The sequence below is a fragment of the Arvicanthis niloticus genome, chromosome 3 (assembly GCF_011762505.2).
Source record: "Arvicanthis niloticus isolate mArvNil1 chromosome 3, mArvNil1.pat.X, whole genome shotgun sequence".
In the NCBI taxonomy this organism is placed as follows: Eukaryota; Metazoa; Chordata; class Mammalia; order Rodentia; family Muridae; genus Arvicanthis; species Arvicanthis niloticus.
Genome location: NC_047660.1, coordinates 80,724,078 through 80,744,198, shown reverse-complemented (window position 1 = coordinate 80,744,198; position 20,121 = coordinate 80,724,078). Strand labels below are relative to the sequence as shown.

The following is a 20,121-nucleotide window of genomic DNA, read 5'->3' as shown; positions in this document are numbered from 1 at the left end:
AAAAGTCCCATTAAAGAATAATATACCATAATGACTATTCAGGAGCAGACAGGAGTTGGAAACTGTTAATAAACTAGGTCTTTAGTTCTCCAGCATTTTAAGGTTAATGAACCAAGGTTCTCTCTGACGCTCAAACTTTATGGAACACTTTATTTGACATTTGTGTTACAGAGAAAAATCCTTCAGATACCCACATCTTATAACCGCATAAAAAGGAAGCTACTATTTTATTCTTGGGGTGACTAGGTGGAGATGCCTTAACGAAAGAGCCAAGCCATACCCAACTGACTTCTATAAAGTTTATACACAATGAGGACATGCCCTGGGCGGTGTCTAAGGCTTAGCAAGCTCTCATGAGCTGAAATGACCCTAATATCTCAGGAGACATTTTATCATTAGTTGAAAATTCTGGTTCCAAGCTTGCTCTGTGATGACAGTTTTCACATCACACTTGCTTGAGAGAGCAGAATGATTCCCTATTGTCTAGTGCATCAGCTAGAAATGGCTCAGTTGCTGGGCAGGGCCAACCCCTTTCTCTCTAAACCACCTAGCTCTTTCCAGCTTTCTCCATAAAAACTCTCTCAAAGATGGTCTATCTCTAACTGCAAGTATATAGAGAATCAGCTCTACTCTGAGGCTTCACTGGTCAGGAATAGCCCCCTCCACCAAACCAGACTCTTCAGCTTCATCATAGCTGGGCTCATGATGTGCTCTTCTAAAGGAAATTGCTGTAACTTGGAGTATCCTGGTGAGTTAAAAGATCTAGAAGTGGAGTCAGAAGTCCTGAGCTTCTCTGGTAGGTGTGTGGCCAAGCAGAAGTGACTGAACCTTTGATTCAGTTCTGATTGCAGCTATTCTTTATCTGTCTATATACGAGGCACCATACGGAAGCCCTGAGAAACTGAAGTTCAAACACATCGTGTTTTATATGTCTCTCTCCTCCCTTTCAAATTCTCATACTTCCTTGTCAGCAATGCCTCTCAGAGGGTGTGAAGCTTTCTTAATCATAAAGACCTGGGGACTGAAGCCTGGCATGATTTGTACCAGCTCTGCCTGGAGGAAATGCATGGTGCTTTCTGTTTGGTTTGTTCTAGAACCAGTTTAACTCTTTCACATTTCACCAGTATAAAAGAACTGACATCCTAACATCCCACCAGTATTTCAAAAGAATGTTATTTTCTACCAAAATGAAGCATCTGCTGTCCTTTGCTTTCTTTGAGATTGACTTTAAATAGAGCACAATAACTGGATAAAAATCCAAGTGAGAACCAAGGCTCTACTTCAGATGTTTCTAGGTGAGAATCACGTTCCACAAATCAGTCAGCAGGCCAAGAGATATTGAGTGGTTTCTTTGTTTTTGTGTTTTGTTTTTTAATTTTACCTTGGTTCCAGGGAACCTTCAAAAATAATTTGAGTCTGCACATAGTGCACAGAAACTGTTTTTGTCTTTGCTATGTCCCATTTTTACATGAGATAGAAGGATAAGTTGGGGTTCTGTTCTTGGGAGAAGCTGAAGAACAGGTACAGATACAAGGCGGTATGTGGCTACTCTCCTGACAAGCAGGGATGAAGAGTTACCTGCTTTCTCCTTGTATATTTGCTTGAGGGGATCCCTAACTCATAAAATCTACCAAGCAGCTCTACTGAAACAAAGAGTAAATTTTAATCATGGATACAACAATCCTGTTCAAATAACTGTGCACCTATAACTCTAAGTGATTCAATAACTCCCAAGCCTGGACAGAGCCATCCAGTTCAAGATTCCAGGGCATTAAGGGTGACTGACTGCCAAACTATGTGAGATGCTGATCAAAGAAAAGAAGAGGCATAATTGCTTCCGACCCAAGCAATTTAAAATATTCAACAGTGGTTTTCAGGATGCAACTGTCTGGGGCCAAAAGAGGAAAACCTATTTCCAAGCTTTTTTTCTTTTTTTTTTTTCCTTTTTTTTTTTTTTTTTTTTTTTTTTTTTTTTTTTTGATTCAACACCAGGAGTAGGAGCAAAATGATAGGATGTGCCTGAGGTGATGCTTAAGTGAATGACCTGGTTCAGGAGTGTGGAATGCTGGGCTTACAGCCAGCTTTGGGCCCTTTCATTGGAAGAAGCAAAGACCAAGGTCAGTAGACCACTCTGCCTGCTCCTGGCTGACTTCCTCTGGGCTCATGGACTTTCCATTAAGTTGACTGGTCACACAGCCTTCAAACACGTTCCTCAGAGAAGACATAGCTTTCTCCACTCTTTTGGTCTTTGGTCAAAATATTTATTTTCTCAACAGCCTGGTCTCTGTTTTTTTTTTTAAAGTGGGAAGAAATTTCAAAACTCAGATATTCTGGTTTGTTTCAAAGACTACATTCTCAGCCATAGCCTGATACTTTCCTCCTGTGGGGGTGAGCCATAGTTGGCCATGATTCATCAGTTTCCACCAGCTAACAATAAAAAATTATGTCCCATTCTAAAGAAACAAAAGAAAAATTATAGTGGAGTTGTGTATTTCCTTTCCTGTCCCCAAAGAGAATCTGAAGAATGAATTCAATATGCCAAATTAAGCCATGAGAACATATCCATATCTAATAGGAGTTAGCACATGTTATAGCACCGAACACGGCTTTGACAAAATTTATATTCCAACTTCTAAAGCCCTGGGTTTAGCATGGTCTCATTCTAGTCCTTACTCAGGAGCTATTGTCACTGTGTCCTCTGAGTAGTCCTTATCATGTGTATGACAAGCTGAAGGCTCCTCCTGTGACAAAAGAAAGTTTCTTTACACAGCAATAACACCCATGATCCAGAACTAGTAACTGACTTTAAGGAACCAACTACTGTAGTATAAAGAATGGCCAATTCTTTGCAAGTCTGAGCAAGTTGTTCTAGCAACAGAAATGCTTGATGATGGAGCCCTCTTTGTCTCTGGCCAGAGAGACATGTCCACCTGTAGCCTGGCTGGCTCTAGAAGCAATTCTAAACTATATATTTAAAGTGAGGAAGATTGAGACTCCTAAACATTGGGCTAGCATCTTTGGTTGGGTCTGTTCCACTCCATTTTGTATCTAGACTTGCCAAAAGCACAAAGAGACAACTGGGACATTTGCTCATAGTATCTGCTATTAAGATAAATCAGCAACACTTGAGTGTCCCAGCTTCATAAAAAACAAACCCTGAGAAATCTCACTTTACTCTCCAAAACAACAACTCTTTGCTCCCCTGCCTCATCAAGGGTTGCATCACTAGAAAGCTTAGGAACTCAGGGCTCTTCCTGAAAGTCAAACCCCAGCTCAAAAAGCCTCAGAAGGCCTTGCTTGGCCCAATAGGCTTCTTATTGCCTGGACACATACAATCAGGGGTGGGAGAGATGAACATTCCTTTCCCAGAAGGGAAAGGACCATATTAATCTAGTTTTTTTTTTTTTTTAAATATGTTTTCCCTTTGCTTCATTTATGATGCTGCTGATAGATAATTCAGGGTCTGGAACCCCCAAAGCAGAATACATGGATCTATTTATAAATGCTCATACTCAAATTCCTCCTTAGTCAGAGTACAGTCAAGTAGACTTTGGCTTATGTTGAGAGGCTCAGGAGAGACCGGGCTCACCATCCTACAAGCACAGCCTTACATTCTCTAAAAGCACACGGTAGCTCCACTTTCACATTTTAGGACTAAGACCAATACCTCACTCAGCTGTAGTGCCCTTGCGGCTGTTAAGAATCATGCCCTGTAGCAAATGTTTTAAATAATGCTCCTCTGTGTGTAAGGTAACAAACAATGGACCCATTCTCTAGGAAGGCAAGTTGATCTGCTCACTCTCATCCAATTAGCAAGTGGAGACCAGTCCAGATTACATTTGCCAGAGGAGTAAGCTTTGAATCCTTCCCTATTCCCTACTATCACTGAAATCTAGACACCTCAAAGAGTGGCTGTAAGGAAGATGCAACCAAATTCTGGAAGGCACGAAAGGAAGTGACAGTGGAGTTCTGTACAGAACAGCTGAACCGGCACACTGGCTCAGCAGAACCATGACTCACTTTACCCATCTTCAAATGGCGCCCATCACATCTTCCAATTTCTATGAGAACTGCAATAAGTTAAACAAGAAGACACCTCTGTGCCCGGCATTGTGTTTATTTAAGAAGTGTTAGCTGGGCTAATAGTCTATGGGATGATATATCGTTTCTACTCAAAACGGTGCCAGGGCACCCTCAAAGTCACAGTCATCTCTCAGGTGTCCCACCAGTCATAAGTGTGGCTGTGCTGAAACAATCTCAGACCACCAAAGCGCCGAGGATCTCGGAGTTTGGTGAGCTCTCCATCTCCACCCTGAGACAGGCAAAGAGCCCCCCAGAGACAAATAAAATCCACTGTCTAAGTTTTACAGAGTGCTGGGATCAGAACTGGACTAGAATCCCACTTCCTGGGTCCACTTCTAGATCCTGAAATTTCCATGTCTGCCAGGACCTTCCTGATGAAGTGAGCCATCCTGTTTCAATGAAACAAGATTTATATGTGAGCTATCCTGCTTTAAAGAAACAAGATTTATATCTATTATTTTAATTGTGTGTATGTGTTGGTGGTGGTAATGTCCAAATGGATATAAGTGCCCACAGAGGTCAGAGGTGTAAGATTCCCCCCTGGAGCTGGGGCTTGAAGGCAGCTGTAAGCTACCTGATGTGGATGCTGGGAATTGAACTCACATTCCCAGGAAGAGCAGTATGTATTCTTAACCACTGAGCCAGTTCTCTAGCCCTCATTGAAACTTTTAAAAGGGTCAGCCACAGAGCCAAAAAGCCCAGGAATCCTGACAACAGACATTGCCTGGCTTTCTGACCTCTGTGTCTCCCTCTTACTCCAGCACACAGAAGGCAGAGTTGATGGCCAGCCAGCAAGCTGTGTTTGTAATTCTAGGAGTGGTTGCTCAAGAGAAAGAGGAAGTAAAGCAGCCACAAGACGAGCAGTTAATCGGAGGTTTCTGGACACGTATACACAGCCCCGTATTTTGGCCTTCTGAGGTGTCATTTTTGTGAGTTCTCATTGTTTTCTGGATGATAGCTTTCCCTCTTATCTGAACTTGTAACCTTTGCACACAGTTCCATTCCCAGACTGTGTTACGAATCACTAGGATGCAGACTTGGCTGGTTGTGTACAACAGACATTTGCTAATGCCTGTATTAGGACAGAGATAAGATAGTAGAGTTTGGGTTGCTGTGTGCATTAACACACACACACACAGACACACACACACACCAAATCTCATTTAAACAGTGTGTTGTAGGGCTCTGGCTCCCCCTTCTTGCCAACTCAGTAACTGCACTCCGGGAGTAGACTGAAGAACAGACTTCTGGCTAAGTGTATTCACTGAGTGCTCCCTCCCTGCACCGTGCTCCACATGAGTGCTCTCACTCTATACAATGCTCCACATGGAATACCCTTTATTTAATATAAAATTTCTTTCAATGCATCTATCTCAGGGCACCTCTATGATGAAGTTCTTCAGAGTCTAGCACCATTATTTTTTCCCTACGATACAAACCATTACTCCATATCTCACGTTTCATATTTATATATTGTCTCTCTTTTGTCCCCATCACTAGAAGACAAACTTCCCCAGGTTAGGAGTTTTGTTTGTTTTGCTCACTGTAGCATCCTCAGAGTCCAGAACAGTCCCAGGAACATAGTACATGCTCAATTAATACTTGTTTTCCTACATCCCATCTGAAAAACCTCTCTCTGCTATTGGCTCTCTCAGCTCTCTGAGCATTGGAAGAACCTATGATAATGCCCTGCCCACAGTGGCTAATGGCATGTGTTTGGAATACAGCTGGTCAGCATTAAGCTATTACTGGTCAGTTAAGCATTAACAGATGACAGGTGTATTTGTAGGAGAGAGCTATGTCTCAGTTCTCCAAAATCCTCAATAAACAACCCTGGCCAGTAAGTCAATTTTGGGCAGTAATCTTAAGGAACATAATTTTAAAAGGCTTCATATTCAAGTGTTCATTATAGCACGAATATAAAAGTATAAACTAGGAACAAAGTAAAATCCCCAGTATAAGGGAATGATGAAAATAGATCTGCTTCTGATGGCTTTCGGGGACTCAGGAAACATACACAATATAAATGCATAAAGAGATAAGAGAGATTTGCATTCTTCAGTGGGTCGTGTACTCACTCAGATGTGCACAGACCGTGGAATGTAGGAAACTATAAATCTTAATGACAGTTACTTCTGAGTGCTGAGGTTATGAGTAATTTGGGATTTTTTTCTTTACATTTTTTGAAGTTTTTCTGATGAGTATATGTTATTTCTATGTCAAAATATTTATTTATATGTTCTCTGCTGTGGAAAAGTTCATATAGGAATGGCTACACAATGAAACCATGATTAAATTTTAACATAGTTTCTGAGCAGTAAAAATCATCAAACTTGAGTCTGAAAAATTTACATTTGCTTTTCAGCTTATTGTAGAAAAACAAAACAACCAACCAACCAAACAAACAAAAACAACCAACAACACAATCTGCATCTTCTCCAGATGGAATCAAGTAAACAGGATGGGAAGTCAGTTAAGTTCCATAGTACAGTCTTCTGTTTGGTGTCTGTCTGTCTATCTGTGCATGTGTGTCTGAAGCCCAGGAAAGCACAGACTGATTTGCAGAACAGTGCAGATCCATGGTGGCATGAGTGTGACTTGAACACAGCTATGAAGGGATGAAGCACAAAGCCAGTGAAAAGGGCTTTTCATCCAGTTTGAAGTTCAGCATCAGGAGGACACAAGGGCAGGAAGCTGGTTTTTTTTTTTTTTTTTTTTTTCATTCATTTGAAATGATAAGGTGAAGACAGCTTGAAAGGACTTTTAATTATGAGGAGCAGGAAGGGGTGCAGGCAGGGAGGGAACTATGGAGGGAGAGAGAGTGGGGGAAGGGGAAGAACAGGGACAGGGACAGGGAGAAAGATATCAGGATCAAGAGAAGCCTATCTTTTAATTAATTATGTCAAGTGACAAAACTAGAAAGAAGTCTCCCAACCAGTTACCTTGAGATTAAAAACCTGCAAGCCATAGGCAGGCATGTAGGTACCAGCATCTCAGGAAACCCTGAGTCCTGATGGAGTGCCTTATGAAGTGGTTTGGTGATCCAGGGGAGGATACACTACCCTCTATAGTCTGTACAGGGAAGCCTCCAATCAACAGGAGCCAGACAGAGGAACTGAGAAAGAGTGGTAAGATTCAAAAGAAAAATCTTTCTGTGTTTTTCTTCCTCTTTCTTTCTCTCCCTTCCTCTTTACCTGCTTCTAGTTCTTTCTTTCTTTGCACCAGTTCTTCTAAAGAGAAGAGCATGCAAGCAGTCTGGTTTGAGACCTACTTCTACCCTCCCCTTAACTGGCCCTGCACATTTCCAGTACTTTGTCTCTGCATCACTAGGGAGATTATTTGCACCGGGTTTTCAAGGGTTTCATGAGAATTAAATGGGGGAATATATTCCAAATTTCCTACTCCAATATTAAGTTAAATGTAAGAATTCTAAACCATTACTCCAGCCTAAAATGGTCACATGAAAGTTATTATGAAGAACCTGGGCTCTGTAGACATCCAGAAGCAATGTCATGCCAAGACACACAAAGTCAGCACAATGTGACTGTCAGATTCCTCCTCCTTGAAGCACTAGCAGCTCAAAAAACCCAGCACCCCTGATGGGATCTCTTGACCCCTATGAATCAGTCTGGTGACTTGGGAACATCTTGGGAAACCTCTCTTAGCTCTGCTCTGTTCTGGTGGCTGACGTGCATTTCATTGGTTTTGGGAATGAAGAGGTTAAAGTTGAGGGGATTTCAAACATGTCTAATCCAATAAGAGGCTTGGTAAAACATGCGTTATCACTTAAAGAATAAATGTTTAAAAATAGAGCACAGATGTGCAATTTGAATAAGAGAGAGAGAGAGAGAGAGAGAGAGAGAGAGAGAGAGAGAGAGAGGAGAAGGAAGAAGAGGAAGAGGAGGAGGAGAAGGAGGTGGAAGAAGAGGAGAAGGAGTGGGTGCAGGAAAGGAAGAAAGAGAGGGAAGGAGAGCTAGAATGTGAAAGATTTTGGTGACTGCAGAAGGTTCTGTGGTTGGTCCCCTAAGCTGACTATTCCAGTGTGTTCTGCCAGTACATAGGTACTACTATTTGGGGCTTCAGATCACTGAAGTGAAGTTGGCAAACGGCTCAGACCCAATCCCCACACATGTATTATCTTTTCCTCCTCCTGTTCTCTTTGTTCATATTTCATTTTTATTTTGTTTGTGAACATATGGCTAGGGCTGTCCTGAAACTCACGATCCTTCCAGTCCAGCCTCCCACAAGTGTCCAGATTACAGAATTATGCTACCACACCCAGCTCCTTGCTTTTTCTAAAATCAGGATAGCATCCTGGTGAAGCTGCTTTCTTCAAGTTGTTCTACTGAAGAAAACTAAAAGTAAACACTAAAAGCATATATTTCATTCTATGACTAGTGTGCTAAACCCTTTGTTTTTGTGACAAATACCAGAGAGAAATGGTCTTTAAAGAGGAAAGATTAACTTGGCTCACAGTCTCAGTGTGTGTCTCCAGGCTGCACCGTTTCTGACAGAGACAATGAGAGCAGAGTTGCTCCCTTCCTGTTGCCCAAGATGCAAACAGAACATCACAGAAAAGGTTTGTATTTTAAGGGCAATTCTCTAACTGACCTACTTTCTTCAAAGAGGTTCTAGCCCTATTTTCTCCCACTGCCTCCTAATAAGGTCATGCATTACAGGAAGGCAGAGCCCTTCTGTTACAGTCAACTTCTCACTAGTAATGGCAACTAGAGAATGAGCCCTTGACATAAGAGCCCTTTAAAAGTGAGGCACCCCAAAACCAAGCACTGACAACTAGAAATACTTATTCTAGGAACCTTGAAACATAACTGAAAGCATCCAAGTTACACAGGCATTTGTCACAAAAGACAGGCCATGAACTCTGTCAGACAACTCTGAAATTTCTGCTTCTGCAAATATTGGTTGACCCTGGGTCCCCCTGTCTCTTTTATGAGCCAATATCAACTTTACTGGTGGTAGGAACCATAAACGCATGATCCATGTTTAAGGGTGAAGTCAATAGCTTCAAATCTAGAGTGCCAACACATGCCAGAGGTGTACCAAACCATGCTTAGAGACAGGAGGAAACTGTTTACAATGTGATTTTTCTGATCAGACCCAAAGGTGGTTCACCAGAGTCCCTTTCATGATCTGTGAAGATGCCCTCCTAAGGAGAAGAGAAAAGCATGCTTTAACAGAGAAAATACTTGGTCCCCAGAGTCTTTGAACATACTTAGGTTTACACTTGTGGGCCAAATGAATTCTCTGGGTGTTGTGAGTGAGGCATCAGCCTAGGGAAAAGAAAGTATCCACACTGAGGCAGCACACCAGAATCCTGTCCAAGTACTGGATATTAACAAAAGAGTTGTTTTTTGTTTTGTTTTTGTTTTGTCTTGTTTTTTTAAAGTAACACCAGAACAGCCTACATTTGACCTGAGGAGAAGAGATCTGAGAATGTTTTAAGGTTTTTCTCTGGAATATACTTCAGACACACATGAGGCATTGAAGTCAAAGATAGAGATGTGTCTACATCCTACCAGGGGACCAGGAACAACTTAACCCAGTGAGAGTCTGCTGAAACAACCGATGCTTTTTCGCTGTGGCAATTCGATCTGAAGTGGGTCTGTGATACATTACAATGCTGGGATTGAATCAAGCTTCCCTGGAGCTCATCCAAGCACAACAAGGGGCTATGGGAACCCTACTGCATGGAGCTCCCCTACTGCTGTTTAACTGTGCTTACCTCATGAACTATAATGGTCATCTACATACAATGCAAGAGAAATGTAAGTAGACAACAGAGTTCCTTGGTCTCAATGGGAAGGGACAGACCTGGCTGATCAATGCATTGATTCTGGCTTTCCCCTCAACATGCCTCTACTCATGCACATATCCAGTTGTGAATAGGATTCCAGGCTCAGGAGAATCTCTCCTGGGCCCTTTGCAGGGTGGCCTCTGCCATTCATGGCCATATCTGTTTAGCTAATCCTTGAAGACAATCCTGACTTTCAACCCAGGGGAAGCAGGGAGACAAGTATTCTGTGATGGCCTGGCATAGCCATCCTAATGTTTTCAGAGACACAGGCACTCGCTGCCAGCTCTTGGGGAACCGCAGCCAATGAGTGGACCTGTCTTCTCCTCTAACGCCTTCCTGCTCCCAACTGACCTGTGCATTTCCTGATTGCTCAGAGCGATGCCCAGATCTGGGAAGAAAGGAAAACAAAATCCAAGCTCAATCTATCTCTGATCTCAGAAGTATTCTAACTGGTTCTGAGAAATAAGCTGGTTCTAATTTTCACTAAACAATGGTGTCTGGCCCTCATTTAAAAAGGCATTTTCATCAAGGATGTGCCTATTGGTGCTTCAGCAACAGGGAAACATTTGGGAATAAAGCTTAGGGGGTAAGATTTAGATTTAAGCTTTCTTCAAAAACCCTTTAGCAGCAGGCAGATCCAATGGTTTCAGAATTAATCATTTTGAAGTCAGTCCTTTTTTTTTTTTTTTTTTTTTTTTTTTTTTTTTTTTTTTTTTTTTTTTTCCCCCAAGGGTAAAGGAAAGGAGTTGGGGGGTTGGGCTGAATTCAAGACACCAAAGACCAAAAGATAGTAATTTTTGATAATTTTCAGAACTCCCTAGAGGAAGAAAAAAACCAAACCAAACCAAAATAAACCCCCAAAACAAGAAACAAAACTCATTCCCAATTGAGAGCCACTCCCAAAACTGCACAAATCTGGAAGCCAGATTTTTTTAAAGGTAGAACATAGCATTAGAGGTGTATGCTTGTGAAGGAGCTGAAATGGGAAGAAAATAAAGTTAGGTTGACTCAAATGCCTCCTCTACCACACTATATCTAATCTTTTATCTTTTTTTTTTTTAAAATGAAACAAGAAAGAGAAGGTTAATCTGCATTGTTACTTCTAGAAACAACCCAATGTTAACACTCGAGAAGCATCATAAAGATTGTCAGGCATAGTTGGAATTTCTGAACTCACTTCATATCACCTCTGGCTTCCCTGACAGCTGTTCAGGAGGAGTCAAGGTATTTCTTAGCGATTTGATTTATGAGACACTCAGGAGTTGCCACAGATGGAATGGAGGGATCCCTGACTAATGAGAATTCTCTGCCACATCTGGGATCTGAATGACATTTTACTCAAGGTAGGATCCAAGACACTGGAAGTAGTTAAAAGCAGAATATGGTAAAGAGATTTGGTAAAGGGCTCAGATTAGCCGCCCTTTCAAACGCTTTGGGCATGGGACAAGCATATTCTCCAAAGAGGATGTGATGCCACCAATGACCCATTCCTTCAAAAGGTACCTCGGTGGTCCTCTCATTCATTCACACTCTCAACAAGGGGTTGATAAAAGACTATTATAAGTCTGCAACTGTGCTGAGTCTGGAAGTGAACAACAAGCAACAGAAGATCACAAGGTCATCTTCTCTTTTAGAAGTCACAAACTAGTAGGGAAAAGTTTCATCCATTACAAGGGCAAAGATATAGACACATGCATAGTATAAAGGGACAAATTGGAGGATGTGATGCAGTTGAGAAAGTTCTAGAAGTCTTTCTTGAAGTGACCATTGCATTGACATTGAACAAGAGAGCAGGTAAAGGAAAGAGGGAAAGGTGTTACAGGCAGAAGGAACATCACATCCAAGGCAGAGAGAATACTGGTTTGTCTTTATCCTGATGTCAAGCAGAGGCAAGCAAAGGTTTCAGAAGTGAAAGCTGGAGGGCAGTGAAAACAAAATGAGACATCTTTATGGAAGATTCTGTTCTTCTCATTGATGCAAAGAATGGCTGGACCACCTACCTGCTATACATCTAGGCCCAGATAACACCACCATAGAAAGAGGGTGCAGCAGTCAGACTGTAGGCGTAGTGCAGAGGGGAGCCTTCAGTCAAAGGGCCTTGCTCTAGCATCAGCTGAAAATGTCAGGAGATGGGATAGACTGGCATGAGTCTTTACTGTCGCTTTAATAAAAGTGCTGATGCTTCTAAATCATAAGCCAGACCCTGGGAAGCTGCAACACTGGATGCTGAGCTGCACATGTGGACGAACCTAGCTCTGCTCAAGGCTGTGTTAGTATATTCTACTTCGTGATTATTGAGAATTTCTAGCCCAGAGCAGGTGTCTCTTAGCGGATCTTATACTAGAGTCCTGTCCTGCATAGCTCACTTTCCCGAACATAGCTTTCTCCATCCTGCTGTGCCCCATTGTTGCCCACTACTGTCTGCTCTGCCAGGCTTCTGCTCTGGCAGCTTGCCTCTCTTTTCACTCCCAGAAACCTATTGGTTTGCCCTCCACCCCTGGAGTCAAATCCTGTCCAAGGGTGGTACAGAGCCTGTCCCTTCCACTTAATGTTCCTGCCTTGGGGGCTGCAAGGATCCCGGATCCTTCTCTACTTGCTTGTCTCAAGGTTCCTTTTTTTTTTTTTTTTTAAATTCTTCTCACTCTAATGCTCTAATGTCTTACTCTAATTTTAATTCTCTGGCCCCAGTTTCCCCAATCCACTGCTCTTCTGCTTTTCCTAACACTGGTCTGTATTTTCTTTTGTTTTTACCCTGTAGTTACTAATTTTGTTGTTTACTGCCTTAATTCCATGATTAGAATTAAGTTCTATAAGGAAGTCTTCACTCATTTTAGTTCCTAGTTAATATTCCAAAATTGTCTAACACTCACACTCAGTAAACACTTGCCAAGTCAAATATCCATAAGGCACCTGCTCTTAGCAAGGAAAACAATCCCTTCTCTCCTTCATGAGCTGAGGTACTAGAATTGGTTTCCTTGGATGACATCTGTGAAATACAGGACCAATGGCCTGTGCAAAGTGAAGAGTACACTGGTTCAGATTGTTCTTACTTTAATCCCTAGAAGAGCAAAAGAAGGCCAGCAATACTGCAATGTTCAACCTAGCAAGAGCTAAGTCATAGCACCACCAGCCTTGGAAGCCAGCTCTGCACTGCAGGGATGGATGTATGATGATGGTTAAGTCTTTGACCTCTTGGAATATTGGTTTGATCAATTTCAAAACAGAAAAAGATGCTGCTGCCTTTCTCATCAAGGTAGGAAAACAGATGAATCCCCAGCACCTGGCAAAGAGCCTGATATGAAGAAGAGAAGCTGGATGGCTACTGATGAGGAAAAAAAAACCATAATAGATGTGTGTATGTGAGTGTGTGTGTGTGTGTCAGTGTGTGAGTGAGTGTGAGTGTGTGTGTATGTGAGTGTGTGAGTGTGTGAGTGAGTGAGTGTGTGAGTGTGTGAGTGAGTGTGTGTATGTGAGTGTGTGTGAGTGTGTGTGAGTGTGTGTGAGTGTGTGAGTGTGTGTGAGAATGAGTGTGTGTGTGTGAGAATGAGTGTGTGTGTGAGTGTGTGTATGAGTGAGTGTGTGAGTATGTGTGTATGTATGAGTGTGTGTGTGAGTGTATGTGAGTGAGTGTGTGTGTGTGATTTAAGACTGGACAAGAAGATAGATTGACTACGTTTGTATAACATGGTACATAAGCATGTATAACATAGTTATCTCATGAACTGAAAGCCTCACTATCTGTTCAGACACAGAGGTGGCTGGCCCCATAACCTTGCTTTCTTTTCCATCATCCTTGCCTCTGAGAAAGCAATGTTCTCCTCAGCCAGGCAAGAGCTGAAAAACAAGTAAGGTCTCAGGCTCATCTTCCCTGGCTGGTCTCTAGCTCCACAGGCTGCACTTGCAAACCAAGCCCATTTAATGAGCATTATGGACTGTGACTGGAGTCTAGGACATGTGACATGTCTGTTTGATGTTCTCCAAATGCTTGAGAGTTAGGGGAATGGAGCTAGGAAGGCTGGGTGCCAGAGTGTCTTCTCTCTCTAACACACTTCATAAGTACGCTCTCCATGAGCTTTACTTCACATCTGGGTGAAGGGTGATGGCAGTACAATAAAACTTAAAGTGCCACTGAGGACTGGCCGTGCTGATTGATAATTAGTTGTAGTGGCAGCCATGGCAACAGCAGGAGGGATAGATGGGGTATATACATATAACATCCGTTATGTGCCGGGCACATGCATGGCCCTCTACACCTTGCACTTCAAATATTTGAATAGGTTTATTAGCCTGATTGACAAATGAAAAAACAGAAGACCAGGGGAAAATCTGCAACCATCCAGATACCTATTCTGGAAAGCAGATGCAAAGGAAGCAGCTCAAGTCAGGATATCTTTGGTAAAATCCTCTTAAGACTGTGTGGCCTAAGCAACATGCTTATCCTCTCTGGACATCACCATCTTGTCTCTATGGGTATCATCCACCACTCCAGTTACTGGGTTTTAGTGAGTGAATACATGCAAAGACCTTAGATTCATTCCTAGCCCATGGTTCAAGCTCACTAGACATTACTTATGATGTAATCAAAGGAGCTAAGCCTAAGAACTTCAGGCTGGCGTTGTTTTGATATGGGTAGTTAATCAACTACTTCAGGTATGGAAGGTACAGAACTTCACCATTTCTGGAAATAGCCCTTTACTTGTCACCCAGGACTTCTCCCTACATGTGGCAGGGTGTGTGTGTGTGTGTGTGTGTGTGTGTGTGTGTGTGTAAGTGGGGGAAAGGGCAGGTAGATATAAGCCTGAGACATATTACCAGCTGTGGGTTTTTGGGTATATAATTGAAGACTCTTGGATCTCTCCCTAAAAAGGGAGAAATTCTGGCTTCTACATACAGAGCTGCTATGATGAATAGGAAAAAAAAAATCTCTGCAGGATCCTGAACACAAAGCTTATACCACAGCAAACACTCAATAAAAGGGAAATGGAATGGACTTTACAAGTAAATTAGCAATTTTCTTAGAGTCATAATCACTTTCAGTGAAGATAACTAAACATGGAATTTTTATCACTGTCTGGTAGGTGGGACAGGAGAAAGGATTTCAAGGCTAAATATATCATCAGTAGTCCACTCTCCTTCTTTGCTTTCTCTTCATAGAAACCCTTCCAACTTTGCCCCAGTCTAGGCGAGAGACCAAGTCACACAGCTAGGATATTCAAGTACCCTATAACTCTAAGCTGAACCTGTCTCAGAATGAAGGCTCTGTACAGTTTCCCTCAGTTTTTACTGGCATCTGAGAATGCAGTTTTATGAGACTGAGAGAGAAAGAAGAGCAGATTAAAAATCTCTTACTTGACAAAGTAGAGGGTGATATAAAAAAAAATGTAGCTAAGAGATAGAAAAAACAAGCCCCTGCGATTGATAGTAACAGTTTGGCCCTTGCCTGGCTTATCAGTCTGACAAAGCTATTTGACCTTGAACGGTGGCCACCACATTTGGAACCACTGGGAAAGATAAAACACACAAAATGATACTAAACATCACAAAATGATGCTGTCTTCTCTGGTCCCAGACTTCATGGCCACCAAGTCCTAGAAATCTACACAAGAGGTGAGAGTCAAGATAAGAGGTAGGTCTTCTGCACGCCCACCCCACAATGAGGTGTGTTTCCTTAGCAGCTGACTGACCTGAGACCTTTGGCCCATGTATGCATCGTAGCTGGACCCGTGGTACTTGGCCGTAAAATCTGGGCTGTAGCCAGCATCACAAGTGCACGGAATATTTGAGCACGGGGGCTGTTTCCTAGGCCTATAGACCTGTGGGAGAAAGCTACAATGGTTAGGTGCAGGAGGGGAGGGTGCTAAGTACTCAGGGGAGGAATTGGGGGAAAGCAAAGGATGCTTATCTTGACTTTCTGAGCCCAAGTGATTGAAAAACCCAGTGTAAAAGATGCACAGCCCCAAACAAAGAGGTCAGATATAAGCGGTTCCTGAGCCTGGGTGCCAGTGATAGCAAGGCATGCCGTTCTGTGGAATGACCCCAATGTCTGGCAGCAACTGAGACCCTCCCTCTGCAAGGAGAAGGTGTCCAGGCATGGCAGTGGTCTCTCTCTGTCTTTCAGCAAGGCAGTCCTATAGGAAATAGGAAATGGATTCAAGCTCACCTCTAAAGAATGTATTTTCCTTGGGGGGGGGGAGGGAGAAGTTGGCATTGTGCGTGGGGGGTGGGGGTGGGGGAGCTTATTCCCAGGTACTGTTTTCAGCATAGTTCATTTTAGCAGGCAAAGTGTCAGTCCCAAGACCCCAAATCAATGTAGACACTATGTGGTAACCATGTGCCATGGAGCGTTTCAGGGCCACAGATTCTAGTTGAGATGTGGTGGCCACCTTACCACCTTATGAGGCTGCATACCACTGAGCTGCATAGGTTTTATAAAGTAAGGTTCTGAATGACTATTTTTCACCACTGCTTTACCAATGTCCTCATCATACATAAAAGTGATTTCCCCACCCTCTACACGGGCAGGGGAGAGAACACAGAAATAGACAAGTTCTCTCTACCACTGAGCTACACCTTGGTCCTTTCCCAAGTTGTATATGGAGAAGAAACAACATCTGTAGATTTTAGGGATGGTTTTCCAGTATACCTCAGATATAATTATTTCTAACTAAGCTGCTTCCAGAAACCCCTCCCCAAAGCAAAGAGCTTTCTTTAAAAGTTAAAGCCCCTTCCATTTCTCTAAGACAAGCACCATGGTCTAGAGAGAAGGAAATAAAGAATAATGGGGGTCAAATGGGTGATTATAAATTAGAATGAATAATGGCAGACAGGTCTCCAAGCCTAGTCTAGTGGGAGTAGAGTTGGGAGATGCTCCTTCCCTGAAAGATCCCAGAGGAAACAGCTGAAGAACAAAAGCTAGAAAAGTAGAGAGAGAAAGGAGCTTTTGGAAGTAGATGAAGGGAGTTCTTCCCAGAGCCCAGAAAGTGAGCAAGATCGAGAAAGATGGTCCCCAGAGTTCAATTAAGCAGTGCTTCTAGGATTTAATTAGAAATGCAAGACTACTGAAAGGAAGAGAGCCAAGTGCTAGTTCTGCGAGGATGATGCTAATTAATATAAAAGAAAGAAAAGCAGTGCCAGTCGCAGGTTATACAAGCCCAGCCGCATGCACATCAACACAGAGAAGCAGGAACATGGTATTTCAGCAACAGCGCAGGCTGTTTTGCTCCTACCTGGTTGTAGCTGCGCGAGCCTGCAGAATGGACATGAGACAATGAAGAATGGCAAACCCCAGGGAAAGCACCGAGGCCCCAGACCCAGCAAGACACACCTGGCGTGCAGGACGCCCCACCTGCTGCTTTAACTGATGCACCAGTCGGTCTTTCTCCCTCTTCAGAGCCATGACTTCTTCCTGGGTCTTTTTCTTTTTGGAGGCAGATAACTCCAGCAAGGCAATGTTTGCGTCCTTTTCACTGATGGCCGCGAGTAGCGCTTCCTGTCTGGTAAGACAAAGATGATTGTGATATGTTTTTGTAAAATGAAAACAAAACTGAAAATGCATCCTCAAATAATTGGCATTTGTAATTCACTTGGGCCACAAAATTATTATCTTTGTGGGAAGGAACTCTAAACAGTACTGAAGACGCACTGTACTTTGCTCTCAGACAAGGTAGCTGGGTCAGAATCACTAAGACTTGCTCATTGTATCATCTGAGAGAGGGTTCCTTCCAAGGCTTCATAAATACAGCTACAAAGTAGGAGGGGATCAAGATAAACATCTATCCACCCATCAACCTGTTTATCATCTGCCAATAAGGTTCTATGTCTCCAAGGCACCCTAACAAAACTAGGCAGCAAACTTATTATCATGTGAGATTTTACTTATGACATTATTCTTCCTATGTCAGGTAGAGATTGTTACAAGACTCTCTTCATTTTCAATTTATTTAGTGAATGTGACCCCTTTTTTCATTTCATAGGCATTGCCTGTGACACACAGCTCCTCAGCCTCTAGGTTTCAGTCCCAAAGTGTCTTCTGCAGAGAAGTTTCTCCAGTTACCATCTCTCACAGTGATGTCCCACCTGCCACGCTGTATCCTCATTTAGGTTCTGTCACATCATACTGTCTAGTTTTCCCCTGGTAGCTTTTGTCACTTGATATGAGAATGTATATTTATTATTTGTGATACTCTCTCAACTTAAGGCCTCATTTGTCCTTGGCAGTTTCAGCTTCTAGAAGGAGTTGTGGGTGATCAAAAACATTAGCTCTATGATAGATGTGTTCACTTTTTAACTTTTATAAGCTTTGAAAACATAATTCACCTTTTTCTTTAAAATAAGAAATCTAGAGCCAGCAAGATGGCTCAGTAGGTAAAGGTACTTGGGCTACAAGCCTGAAAAACTGAGTTGAGTTTTCTGGAAACCAGCTCCACAAGGTTGTCTTCTCCCTTCCATAAGTATACTGTGCCACATGCTGTCCCCACGCCATCATGCATTCAAGGATGTTCATTACATGTATGTGCACATGTGCACACACAGAGAGACTAATAATAAATAATATTACACATGAAACATTTCCCTCTGGGTTTATTCATGATCTCTGATTATTTGGAAGTTCCGAGTTGCTCCTCCCACCTTTAGAACCTGTTTTCAGGAATGTACTTGTTACAAACTGCAGCCTGGATAGTCTGGGACAAATACTTTGAAACACAAATGGCATTGTTGAGTGTGTTTCATGGATTCCTTCTCTGTCCCTACCACCTGGGACACTCATGTTTATTTTAGATGCTTCAGAAGACATGGTAGCTTCAAGGGAGCCTCAATATTGGGAATTTTGCGTGCATGTAAGTCTCAAGACTAAAACTTGGTCATGCACTTGGGCTGCATTTTCTTATCCCTATCATGAGAATTGGCTTTGTCCAGATGTTTGGACAAGGTGGCCGCTATTTTCCCAACCAATTTTTATGACATGGATATGTAAGATCTTTCTAGCTTTTACTAATGCCTGGCAGTGTGAGCTTCTGCCAGAGGCTCAGGCTGTTGTCTGTAAGAGGAGAACATATCAAAAAACGTCTCCCCCTTTCAAATAAAAACTGGTAAAGCTCACACTAGAAGCTTCACTGGATAGTATCTTGAGATGGCAGAGCTGCTCATCACTCTGTTATTGCATGCTTCTCTAAGATCCTGGGCTAGAGAGGTTGTGTGGACTCCAAACAAGGGAGATCCCCTGTGCTTAGGTTTATATCCAAGTCTTATCACTCAGGGATGCTTTGCAAATTTTTTTTTTTTAAATGGTGACAGAGAACTGAGAATCTTTTTATTTTAAATTTTTGAATGGCCGAACCAAACTTCTGCATATGTGGAGGAAAGCAGAAATACGTTATTTAAACCTCCCATTCTCTTCCAACGTTAGTCATTTTCTCTGATGTGCCTACATCCATCACACAGGTCACCCCAGCATTTTACTCTCTCCTCCAAAGCTGACATTGAAAGTAATTTTTTTCCATGGGTGCAACTTAAAGGATCAATTTTAGGAAAGCTTGTGGTAGATTGTGCTCTCTCCCCATTGGTATCTCTTTACAGCTATTTGAAGCTGTTTAGAATGCTCATAAAAGTCTTAGTGATCTGTGAAAACCTTTAAGTTTGCTGTTCATCAGGAGTCTTGTGTTTCTGTACATTTCAAAAGCAACAGTATTATCTTCTTTTCTGGTAGATCTTTCCAGGGTAGTTGTATAGTAATGAGCTGTGAAGGATATGGGTGGTCTCTCTCTGGGTCAAAGGGTGTGCTTGCTATGCCATATCATAGTGATGAGCAATGGGCTGGCATGCCATTACCTATTATAAAGTACTCAAGTACCAAGACTGAAGTTGCTCTCCTGTAATACAAACATCTGCATGAATTTGGTCATCTGGTAGGAGCAGTTGCAAGGGGAATGGGTGCAAACATGCTAACAATGATCGCTGTGTTATCAGTAATAAAATCGTTTATCTCTGGCACACACGTCTCTTCTCATCTCTAGTACCAGTGGCTGATGTGGGACAGCTTGCTGCATGCCACTAGAGGCAGCTCAAACTGTCCATCGTTCATGAGATGGAAGTGAATATCCAACAGGATCCCAGAAAGAGAAGGTGAGAGACATGGACTTACCTTTACCAGTTTTCTGTTTATTCCCTGCTGTGTGGGTCCCTCCTTCCACAAGATACCATGAGAACAAATGTTACCCACTGTA

The 20,121-nt window shown here is 42.4% G+C and overlaps 1 protein-coding gene across 1 annotated transcript in view; it reads right to left on the bottom strand.

Annotated features, from left to right (window-relative positions):
- The window catches only part of Erc2 (ELKS/RAB6-interacting/CAST family member 2), an 827,882-nt gene that overhangs the window by 188,604 nt on the left and 619,157 nt on the right, over positions 1 to 20,121 (bottom strand). Inside the window, 2 exon segments of the mRNA XM_076931310.1 lie at positions 15,583 to 15,711; positions 17,244 to 17,391. Coding sequence (XP_076787425.1) covers positions 15,583 to 15,711; positions 17,244 to 17,391 — 277 coding nt within the window.